At 42.5% G+C, this 12,624-nt stretch overlaps 1 protein-coding gene across 2 annotated transcripts in view; it reads right to left on the reverse strand.

The window, feature by feature from the left end:
* Positions 1–3,550: 3,550 nt before the first annotated feature.
* Positions 3,551–12,624, reverse strand: part of HPS5 (HPS5 biogenesis of lysosomal organelles complex 2 subunit 2) — a 38,007-nt gene continuing 28,933 nt past the window's right edge. For both annotated transcript variants that reach the window (XM_045825277.1, XM_045825276.1), the window contains exons 19-23: positions 12,395–12,514; positions 10,990–11,103; positions 9,290–9,396; positions 6,906–7,176; positions 3,551–4,340 (exon numbers count right to left, since the gene is read on the reverse strand). In XM_045825277.1, the coding sequence (XP_045681233.1) occupies positions 4,280–4,340; positions 6,906–7,176; positions 9,290–9,396; positions 10,990–11,103; positions 12,395–12,514 (673 nt within the window). In that variant the 3' untranslated portion in view covers positions 3,551–4,279. The remainder of the gene's footprint in view (positions 4,341–6,905; positions 7,177–9,289; positions 9,397–10,989; positions 11,104–12,394; positions 12,515–12,624) is intronic.

The raw sequence follows: 12,624 nt of genomic DNA on the forward strand, positions 1-12,624 counted from the left end.
CCTGCAGTTTTCTCTTTCTTTTTTTTTTAAAGATTTTATTTATTTATTTTTAGAGAGGGAAGGGAGCGAGAGAGAGAGAAACATCAATGTGCAGTTGCTGGGGTCCATGGCCTGCAACCCAGGCATGTGCCCTGGCTGGGAATTGAACCTGCGATGCTTTGGTTCGCAGCCCACACTCAACCCACTGAGCTACGCCAGCCAGGGCCAGTTTTCTCTTTAACTGTTCCCCTCTTTTGACTGGACTCTCAGATTCACGAAGAGATATGGTCAAAATTAAGGTGTTAGCACTTCTCTCAGCTACCACTCGGCAGCTCCACTGACCCTGGCTGTGGCATGATGTTTGCTGCATCTCTGTGACATGGGCTTGTGGTTTTGCCTTTAACAGCAGTGAGGGTTTGGAAGAAGGACGAGGCAAGGATGACTGCAAGTGTTGAGCCTTGACCAGGGCAGTGACAAATTTCATACATGCAAGAAAGTTACTAACTTCAGTTTTTGTTTTCCCACTTTCTCTGAATCACGTAAAACAATGTACATGGGTCTGATCACTACTGGGTAAAACCAAGATATTCTAGTCTTTCAAACAACAGCCAACATTTATCGCCCACCCAGCATGACACGGGCGCTATGCCCTGGAGTTCAGTCTCCTGTGATGGTCACTGCGAGGCAGCTCCGACCTCACTCTTCCTCTGCGCCAGTCACTGAGTGATGTGCTTCACATTCATGATCTCGTTCATTCCTCACAACACCTTCAGTGGGCGCTCGTATGATCCCCATCTGATAGACGAAGAAACTGAAACCTGGAGAAACAAAGTAACTTCCCCAAGTCTGGTTAAGGAAAAGACAGCGCAGACACTCAAAACCAGACAATCGGCCTCAGGACCCAAGCTCTCCCAGGCGATGCTGCCCTGCCGCCCGTTAAACAACGGTGACATGTATAAATGAGAGCGAAAGCAGGACAATCATGAATCACAGTCTGTCTTGCTTTTCTAGGGCAGTCATAGATACAAGCTGTATTTGAAAACACTGCTTAGTATCCAAGTAGACTTCAAATTTAAAAATTTAGCTGAAGGGTTTTTTTTGGTTTATTTGTCTTGGAAAATGAACTTTGATGACACGATATTCTTAAATGCTAGAAATTTCTCTCTGTACCCTTCTGGTAACTGGGGGTTGCTGTAACATGCCCCAGAAACAGCTGCTGGGAAGTGACTGCCCCGCTGTGTCCTTCTTCTGAGGTGCCCTCAGGGCGGCGTTTGGGGCAGTCTCTGTGTAAGGACAAAAGCTGACAGTGGAGGGCAGGCTGTCGCTCTCCACCCTGGTCCAGACTCACATTCAACACAATCCATAATCTAGCTGATGCTAGAGGGAAAGTGTGATGTTGCGATCTGTAAGGAGAAATGTATATTTGGTCTTGGTTCCAGCGTCTGAAATTGAGCTCCTAAAACCCTCGAAATCTCCTAGGCGATGAGTGAGGAAGAGGCTGCTTTTTTGTGTTAATGAGGTGACTTTGGACTGCAGCTAGACTGGGGCTGGCTGCCAACCACCCGAATAGAGAGAGGGCTGCAGCTTTCAGCCGCACCCCACCCCGCACCACACCTTCAGAGACGGGAGAGGAGCTGGAGACCGATTAATCTCCAGTGGCCAAATGATTTCATCAGTGGTGCCTGTGTAATTAAGCCTTCATAAAAACCTAAAAGGACTGGGTTCCAGGCTTCTGGCTTGGTGAAGTGTGGAGATTCAGGGAGCGTGGAGCTCAGCCAGGGCATGGGAGCCCCTCGCACTTCCCCCACGCCGTGTCCTATGCATCTCTTCCCTCTGGCTGCTCCTCATGCTATCTTTTCACAATAAACTGCTAACCTAGCATGTACAATGTCTCTACGAGCTCTGTGAGCCACTCCAGCAAACTAATGAAACCAAGGAGGGAGCTGTGGGAACGAGCCGCTGTTTTATGCCAGTCAGAAGCACAGTTAACAACCTGGACCTGCTACTGGGGTCAAAGTGCAGGGCAGACTTATGGAACTAGGCACTGACGAGAGAAATTCTGAGATATCAAAATTAAATTACACTTGGCCCCGTGGTGGGCAAAAAAGACCACTGGAGTTGCTCAGTTAAGAGAGTTAAGCAGAGATTAACCAAAGGCTACTCACCTTCCTGAATGTGCACTGAAACTTCAATCAACTTCCTGGCGGACCTTCCTGGCAGATGCCTTCCTGGCGTCTGGTGGTCACACCATTGCTGTGCACGGCTGATCCAGCAGAAGCACACAGTTCTTCCTGACGGACTATGCACCTACCCCAGAACTGCCCACACTTTACCTTTTCCCACCCCTGTTTGCAGTAGCCAATGTAAACTCTTTCAAAACAACTTGCATCTTCCTTCCCCAAACCATTATATAAAAGGCCTACAGATAGCCCTGGCTGGTGTAGCTTAGTGGATTTGAGTGGCAGCCTGAGGACCAAAGGGTTGCCAGTTTGATTCCCAGTCAGGGCACATGCCTGGGTTGCAGGCCAGGTGCCCTGTTGGAGGCATGTGAGAGACAACCACACACTGATGTTTTTCTCCCTCTCTTTCCCATCTCTCTAAAAATAAATAAATAAAATATTTTTTAAAAATGCCTACAGACAAAGACGAATGATCACCTCCATCCCGCCCTTGTGCCGGTGGCTTAGATTTTATGTCCCAGGGCCTGGTCCTTTTTCTGACTAGCAAATGGCTAAATAACCACCCCCCCCCCTTTTTTTTCTTTTGGCTTTGAGTTTAACCCAAACCTGTAAGCTTTTGGCTGTGAAGGTTGGGTTTAACATCCCTTAACCAAGTAGATAGTGTAAGAATTCATTTGAATCGGACACCCAAGCTGGTGGGGAATTGCATAGGATGGAGAAATCACACACATACATACACACACCACCACCACCACCACCACAGCCACGGCCACCACACATTGCTGACCAGCCTCGTCAGGTTTCCCAAAATTCTAACAAGTGTTGTGAACCCTCCTTTCTCTGACAATTTTTAACCTATCGGGTTATATAACATATACAAATGTCATGTGAAAGTATGACAGCAATTTCTGTCTATAGATCTCTGGCTGTGTTATAAATAGAAAAAAATATTCAATGTAGCCAACACTTTGCTTACTCTACACCGAGTCTCCCCCACACCGCCCTGCAAGTTGCTCACAATAAACTGTGTCTATATGCTATTCAAATAAAAACTTTGATCATATTTTACATGCTATGTAAATGTACGGGAGCCTGAAAAACGGCAATCTAGTACTTGGCTTAAATAATACAAGCACTGCCCTGACCGGTGTGGCTCAGTTGGTTGGGCATGGTCCAACAAAGCGAAAGGTCGCTAGTCTGATTACCTGTCAGGGCACATACCTGGGCTGCAGGTTCGGTGCCTGGTTGGGGGCACGTATGAGAGGCAACCGATCAATGTTTCTCCCTCACATCAATGTTTCCCTCCCTCTCGTTCTCCTTCCCCCTCTCTCTAAAAATAAATAAATAAAAATCTTTAAAAATTAATAATAATACAGGCACTTGCTTCAATCTTTATTAGTACTTAGACTTCCTTTATTGTAACTTTTAAAAATAATTTCTAAAAGTGCATGATGTCTTTGAACTGCTCTCTGTTCAGGAAAGATTAGAGATAAAACACTTCTGGTAATGAATTAGTCAGTTGGATATGGGTTAAGGTTAGAAAATGTCAAACACTGGAAAAAAATATATATTTAAATTAGCTCAATTTAAATATGGGGCTATTTCATTTAAATATCTAAATTCAGTCTTCTGGTTTTACTTATTTTATGTGTTAATTCCATTACACCTGGTCATATTTCAGTAATTTCTCAAGAAAAAAAATTCCCAGACAAGATATAAAAAAAATTCAACTTCTGATAGTGTAATGTCAGTTACATTATCTGTCTCCATGTGGCCGCAATGAAAAACTTCTGCTCCCCTGGCCCCCAAGCAAGGAAGAGGTAACACTGCTGGTCAGAGTCAGGACTGCAGAGCTGTGAACACTCACATTCTGAAGCCAGAACACTTCATGGCAGTAAACAAGGGCTGATTCCTTTCCAAGGTCACCTTTGGTAGAGAAACACTGAGGCCACAGAGAAGCCACAAATGTGGAGGTTACAGACACGGGGCAAAGTATTCCCAAGAAGGTGGCAAGGTTTTGGGGCAGTGCCTTCCCTTCAACGACACACGCATTCAGGAGATTCAGGAGCATGATTCCGTTCTCCTCAAAATGTCAGAACACCCCGTTCGATCTTCTTCCACTAGGCCTGCTGAGACCAGAGAAACCGATCACACTTTTCAAGCATGCTTTGGATCAAGGCTCTGAAATTCAAAAAAAAAAAAAAAGGAACAAATAAATTTAGTTCTCATTGTTCATTCTTTACCAAAAAAACCCTTTTAAAACCACAAATAATTAGAGGAGTCAAAAAGCTGACTGACTCTGTAACAGGGAATGAAAACTTTATACTACTCTGACTTACCATGACATGGAATTAGAATAAATAAGATGTACTAACACTGATAAAAAGAACTCACATACTGACAGTTTCTTTGAAAGCATACTGCAAGTGAGAGCAGTTCCAGTCCCTGTTTGTACAAGAAAGGGCTGTGACCATGACTTTGGGAGACGCAGAGAGCCCAACTGCAGGAATATGGGGGGCACTGACCAGCTCCAGGAGGCTGGTGTTAAAGATCCGTACCAGGACCAGCAAGAACACTGCCTGCACTCCCACAGCCTCTCTCCTACCTCTCTGTTCTCCTTTCCCCTCTCCCTCCCAATGAAAATCCTGGCCCACACTGAGATGTTAAGATGGGTTTTGAGATGACAGCCCCTCATCTTCCCGGTTGCCAGCACCTGAATATAACCACTTTTACATCAGCACCTGCTTCTCAATTATTGGCTTTCAAAGCAGCGGGCAGCCAGACCTGTGTTTGTTGGGTTACAACTCTATGCAAAAGACACAATCAACCCTGGCTAGGTGGCTCAGTTAGTTGGAGCATAATCCTGTACACCAAAAAATTGTGGGTTCGATCCCCAGTTGGGACACATATGGGAGGCAGCTGATTGATGTTTCTCTCTCAAATCCTCTCTCTCAAACCCCCTCTCTGTAAAAATCAATTAAAAAAAAAATCCTTGGGTAAGGATTGAAAAATAATTTTAAAATTAAAAAGTAAAAATTATATATATTTTAAAAATGTAGCCTGGCTGGTGTGGCTCAGTAGATTGAGCACTGGCCTACAAACTGAAAGGTCACAGGTTTGATTCCCAGTCAGGGCACATGCTTGGGTTGTGGGCCAGGTCCCCAGTTGGGGGTGTGCAAGAGTTTCTCTCTCACATCAATGTTACTCTCCCTCTTTCTCCTTCCCTTCCCCTCTCTAAAAATAAATAAATAAATAAATAAATAAATAAATAAATAAATAGAAATTTTTAAAAAATAAAAACAGTGAACATGCATACTGTCCTACAGAATAAGAGAAAATATTTGCAAATCATTTATCTGATAATGGGTGAATATACGAGTATATAAAGAACTCATACAATAACACTACCACCAAAAAAAAAAGTTTGATTGAAAATAGGCAAAAAGATTTGAATAGTTATTTCTCCCAGATGATATACAAATGGCCAACAAGCATATTAAAAAGATGCTTGCCCTGGCTGGCATAGCTCAGTGGATTGAGCTCGGGCTGCGAACCAAAGCATCGCAGGTTCGATTCCCAGTCAGGGCACATGCCTGGGTTGCAGGCCATGGCCCCCAGCAACCGCACATTGATGTTTCTCTCTCTCTCTCTCTCTTTCTCCCTCCCTTCCCTCTCTAAAAAATAAATAAATAAATAAAAAATTAAGATGTGCAACATCACCAATCATTGGAGAAATGCAACTAAGAACCACAATGAAATACCACCTAACACTCGTTAGGATAACTATCATAAAAAAACACCACACACACACACCAAAAAACTAGTGATGTGGAGAAATTAGAATCCTTGTACACTGTTGGTATGGAAATAAAATGGTGTAATCTCTATGGAAAGCAGTATAGTAGTTCCTCAAAAAATTAGAAATGAAATTACCATACGCTCCAGCAATTCCACTTTTGGGTACATACTCCCCAAAGAACTGAGAGCAGGGTCTCACAGAGACATCTGCACGGCCACATTCACAAGAGTGTTACCCACAACAGACAAGAGGTAGAAGCACCCCAAGTGTCCACTGACCGATGGATGGATAAACAAAGGACACATGCAGTGGGACACTATTCAGCCTAAAAAGGAAAGAAATTTTGACACATGGGACAATATGGATAAACCTTGAGCCCATTACACTAAGTGAAATAAACCAGTCACAAAAAGGCAAATACTTTATGATTCCACCTCAATGAGGTACAGAGAATACTCAAAATCTCAAAGACGTGGTAGAACGCTGGTCGCCCAGGGCTGGGTGGAGGGGACACGAGGAGCTGTTGTTTCATGGGCAGAGGGTTTGGCAAGAGCAAAGAGCTCTGGAACCAGGCTGCACAATGACATGGGTACACATAGCACTTCTGAAACAAGCACCTAAAAATGGCTAAGATGGCTCATTTAATGCTATCTGTACTTTACCAGAACATGACTGAGACAATTACGTATTTGGTACCAATAATATTCTTAAAGAATTGAGTACATCTCAGGTTTGGGTATTCATTCACATTAATCCAAACAGTGTCTTGCTCACGACTATGGAAAAATATTTCTTTAGCTGCTTCTCTCAATCAATAGGTGAGTCTCAGTCCTCTCAACTGTGAGGAGCTGGGACCAGATGATCTCTCTAGTCCCGTCCACCTCGAAAATCTTGGGGTTCTACATTTCCCAGGTGCCTATGGAGAGGGTGTGACAAACAGTTATTACCTCTGCCTTTTCTCGGCGATCCTTAGGATGTCGCAGGTTCTGGTGAACCTCTCTGACAGCTCGAGGGTCAGACCACATTCCTGCAGCAATGACCAGGCCCGATCTGGACCCATGGCCTTAGCTAAGAGCAGTGCCACATTCTCCACGTTGATGGGGGAAGGCCCATCACTGAAGTTCCCATTTGCTGCCTTCTGGGGCACTGGCTTTGCGTTCTTGTTCTGTACAAGGTGAAGGAGAAGCTTCCATTCCTCCGCAGTCTCTGGGACCCAGCCTGCACAGAGAAACACAGAAACGTTGGCTCTGACTGCTCTTGGCACTCTGCCTGCATACAGGAGACAGTCTAAACAGTCTGTGAAGACATTTCCCAGCGAAACATACAAATATTAGAGCATATAATCTCACCACCTAACACCAAGTTGGTTTTCTCTACATCTGCTGAATAAATAGTTCATGATAAGGAAACACCGTAAAATTAACCTCCATATTTCACTGACTTAGTAATATTCACTCAGGGCATATTCATTCTATGCTGCCCTCTGGATATGCAATAAGGAACTCTTGTGAAACCTACAGTAAAGGAGATAGAATTTAGACAAATGCATAAATGTACTGTACTTATATAGTTACAAGTGCTGTAAAAGATCAAAGAACCGTTAGAGAGAATGGTAGGTGTTTCTGGAGAATCTGAGAAGGGTGCTGTGAGGAAGTAACACTGAAGCAGAGAGATGGAGGAGGAGAGGTGAGCTCAGACAGGGGGCACGGGATGTGGCCCACACACGCGCAGACTTGGGGTGGGGAACGTCAGGAATGGAGGGTGAAGGAGCCTGCATTTCTGGCAAAGGAAACATGGAGGATGTACTGACACAGGAATAAACTTGAATTCTAGGAACACCAAAACAGGCCTATAGTGCACAAATGCCGTAGTGAGTAGTGAGAGCGAGATGACAAGGCCAGGCCTCAAGAGTCTACCTTAAGAACGTGGATTTGATTCTGAGTTCAGTATAAGGGGTTTCAAAGAGGGTGCCACATGACCTAATTCTTGTTTAAAAGAATCACTTTGGCTGCTATAAGTAAAATAGATTAAAGAATGGGCAAGAATGGAAGGCAGATGACCAATTACGAGGGTAAGGCAGTAGTCTAAACAAGTAGCCAGGACCAGAGTGATGGTGGAGTAAACAAAAGCAGAGAGATAGAAGACATGTATTTGGCAGTAAAATCAATAAAACTTGGAGTGATTAATATGAGTTAGGAGAGAAAAGTATCAAGAAAAGGCTCCATTTAATACACTACGGGCAAAAACAGCTATTATTATTTTACATTAACAAAATATCAAGAGTATTTTTATCTGGGCAGGGAGGATATTTTCTTTATACTTACTGAATTTTGTATTTTTTCCTATAATAAACATCATGTCACTTTAAAAATATAAATCATTTATATTTCAGTTCTTCTAGTTATTGCTCAGAAGTGTACGCACGTCTCTAGCTCTAGTCCTACAGAACCACCTGGCCCTCTGGTTCACTGCTGAAGCAACGATGATCTCAGTATTTTTGCTACAGCTGTGACATCTGAAGCTAACCCTCGCCAGTCAACCGGCTTCTTTGCTCTGTTCTTACGTCCCTGCCCCACGCCCGCAGGGCTGGAAAAGACCACAGGTCACACTGCAGGACGAAGGGGCCTAAGGTCCTGCTGGGGCGTCTCTGCCCTGAGACAGATAAAGCAGACCAAAGCCATCTCTCTGAGTGCAGGACGGATTCTCGGACTTCAGGTACCAGTGTGTCCAAGTCCTGGCCTCCCGATGGCCATGTAATCTCTGTTAGATTGATAAAAACTAAATGTTTTTTAAAAGTACCTAAATAGTGGTAAAAGCTCAGGGGAATCAGATGGCTACTCCACTTTAAGTTCATCTGAATGATCTCCAACTTTTGGCTACATAAAAAATCAACATGACATAGAGAAAAGCTGAGCACAAGCTTTGGAGACAGTCAGTCAGGGGTCTCAACACCAGCTCCACCAGCTATATGATTTTGGGAGCTTACATAACTGTCCGTTCTCTGGGCCTTAGTTATAACTTCTGTAGAATAAAAATAACAGTAACTACTAAGGGTTTGTTATCTCACGTAAACAGTAATCAGAAAAGCACCTAGCACAGTACCTAACATGTAACAGGCATTCATTAAATAGAAAACTTGCCTGCAGTTAATGCTTATGATTTTATAATTACTAAGTGGTACAGATAAAAAAAAAAGAAGACTCTATAACTTTGACAGCTATCTAGAATTATATACATGGTCATTGACATGTTCACCAAATTTCTTTACTGAAAGGTCTGAAGTAACTTCTAAAACACTACAACCCAGAGTAACCAACCAGTGTTTACGCACCATTGTCCCCTTCCATCAGGCTCATGTCATTCAAATACACGATGTTGGCGAAGGCTTCCCTTCTCCTCTCCAGCTCCAAACAGAGAGTGAGGTATCCAGGCCAGAAACTTTAAAGACACCAAAGTTGAAGAAAGGAATAAAAGGCAGTGAATTTATCTGGAGCTGTGCTATCCATTACAGTAGACGCTAAATACACGTGGCCATTTCAATTTAAATTAAATAAAATTTAAAAGTCAGTTCTTTGGCTGACCAATCCATGTTTCAAGTATTCGGTGGCCACATGGGGCTAATGGCAACTATGTTGGACAGTGCAGATTATTTATTTCCATTATCACAGAAAGTTCTGTTAGACAGCCCTGACCTGGAGTGTTAAAGAAAAAAGAATAAAGGCTAGTGATAAATACTGACATTCAAGGTCAAGCACCAATTATGATATATATAAGCTTACATACTTTATAAACGTTAAGATTCAATACATTAAGATTCAATACGTATTTCTTTCCCAAATATGAAAGTTCTCCTTGACTCTTCTTCCTCCTTCATTTGCCATATCCAGTTTCATAAGTCCCACTGCCCTATCCTTCAAAATGTCCCTTGGATGAGGTCCTTTTGCTGCTCTACTAATCACCAATTCAGTCAAGAATGAATTACCACAACAGCTTCCTACCTGGCCTTCCCGTCTCCAACCTTTCTCCTGTATGACACCAAAAATGATCTCTAGAAAGCTCCATTATTATCACATCATTTTCGTATCAAAAAGTATAAAGGGTCTCTACTGATGACTAAATTCTTCTGACCAGTTTTCAAGGTCTTCCATATCTCAACACCCCACCACCTGGTTAGTCTCACCCTCATTATCAACAAATAAACACATACCGAGTCCCTGCCATTATGAGGGCAAAAGAAGAAACAGGTCTCTATCTCCAAAAGATTAATAATCCAGGCAGAGCCATAAAACAGCGGTGCTGGGCAATACATAACTGACTACTATGTAGTGTAGGTAAAAAGCAACGTCAGCCCTGGCTGGTGTGGCTCAGTGGATTGAGCACCGGCCTGTGAACCAAAGGGTCGCTGCTTTGATTCTGAGTCAGGGCACATGCCTGGGTTGCAGGCCAGGTGTCCAGTAGGGGGCACGCGAGAGGCACCTACATATTGATGTTTCTCTTCCTCTCTTTCTCCCTCCCTTCCCTTCTCTACAAATAAATAATCTTTTTTAAAAATTTTAAAAGACAATTAAAAAGAAAAAGCAATGTCAGTTTTCATGCCGTTATTCTTATTTCTTTCACCTTACCTACCCTCCTCCGACTCATTTTAAATACAAATCCCATCCAACCTTCAGGGCTTATTTCCAAAAAGCCTTACCTCCTCCCCGAGTCCTTCACCAGCAATTCTATTGAGCATCCCTCCCTATTCGGACAACCCTATAGCTATTATGACTCACATAAGAGTCTAGTGCTTAATTAAATACCACCTGCACTCCTGGGGTTAGCAACTAAGCAGAAGGGGAGAGAGAGAAATTAGCAAGGGCCAGTCTCTTCCACAAAAAGAAAAAACATGCACAAATTTAAAAGGAAAAATTTGTGTACTATCGCTTAACACAAAAAGATACTTTCCCATAACAAAGAGAATTCACAAATGATCAAGTACAGTAACTGAAATGATTCTAATCTTAACTTCAGCTTCTCAGAAAATTCTCTTACCCATGAGACCTGCAGATGTCCGTCATTTTCTCTTTGGTTGTAAAATCTGCAGGCAGTTTGATTAGATGAAGGATCAGCTGATTATAACCCCAGGAAAACAAGTGTGAATGAGGCCTGTGAAATGAAAAACTCCATAAATTAGACAGCAAATAAATTCTACAAAATGCTGACTAGTCATCTAATAGCTAAGAACAGAGTTTAACTATATTTGTTCCATTATTACATTTTTCAAAGATTTCTACTTCATTTTCGAAAAATTAAAAACAACTGTTTTTCCTATAACAAATACCTGTTTATTTTTATTATTATTTCTTTAATCCTCACCCAAGGATATACTTACTGATTTTATTATTATTTTTCTTATCCTAACCCAAGGACATATCTATTGAGTTTAGAGAGAAGAGAAGGGAAAAAGAGAAGAGACACATTGATATGAAAGAGAAACATAAATTGGTTGCCTCTCACACACGCCCTAACTGGGGACTGAACCTGAAACCTAGGCATGTGCTCTGACCAGGAATTGAACCTACGACCTTTTGGTTTGTGGGATGATGATCCATCAAATTGAGCCACACCAGCAAGGACTACTCATTGATTTTAGAGAGAGGGGAAGTGGGGGAAAAGAGGGAGAAACATCAAAAGACTGACCAGTTGCCTCCTGTGTGCGCCTGACTGGGGCCTGAACCCACAACCTGGGCATGCACCCTGAGCGGGAATCTAACCCACAAACCTTTTGGTGTATGAGATGATACTCTAGCTAATTGAGCCACCTGGCCAGGGCAATATCTGTTTATTTCTTTAAATGAAACATTTTAGGTAATCAAAAACAAAAGAAAGTGGCCTCTATTTCCATCATTCACAGAGAGCCATTGTATGCCCTTCTGGACTGCTGTCTGAGCATGCAAGATAGGCATTTGGGGGTTTTTAAAGCTTCTCCTGGAGGAAAACACAAGAATCATTTCTGATATATTTTAAGTATCAGTGTATATTTTTGAGAGCTTTTTGTGATTTCTATTTTTTTTTAATCCTAAATCAGGTTATTTGTAGGAAGAAAAAGCACACACATACACATACAATTTTTTCCCTTCTAACACTTAATTATCAAGGGCTCTTAAAAGTGGGTCCATGCAAGAGCTTAAAAGGGGATCAGTTTATATTCTGAAATCATATGCAAAATTTTGCATGGATGTGCATTTTTCTGAGAGAAATCATCAGGTTTCAAGCTATAGGATCTGTAACTTAAACATTGTTCAGAACCACCAAGAAGTACACTTAATCACATTACTACCGAGACTTGGCTCAGTAGCTTCCAGACCTGTTCCTGAAACCAGCCCAGAGTGCTGTGTGTGAATAAACCAGTCCCATTCCAAAGGAACAGCACAACTTAGAAAGAGGACTTCCATACCTGGGGTTTCCTTCATCATCCATAGTGCTTGTGCTTGGGGGAGCGTCATGGGACACTGCCAAAAGCAGCCAATCCAATCTTACAGATTCTCGTTGTAGAAGGGACTCCAGGAAGGAGGGCCTAAGAGAAAGTAGGGAGAAAAATCACTAATCCCTATGCTAAGAAAGGAAACAGAAAATGTGGGAATGGGAAAATGTTACTGAGAGATCAATTTAGTGAATGAAATAACT

Source organism: Phyllostomus hastatus, unplaced genomic scaffold (genome assembly GCF_019186645.2).
Source record: "Phyllostomus hastatus isolate PE091 unplaced genomic scaffold, TTU_PhHast_1.1 phas_scaffold_585, whole genome shotgun sequence".
NCBI lineage: Eukaryota > Metazoa > Chordata > Mammalia > Chiroptera > Phyllostomidae > Phyllostomus > Phyllostomus hastatus.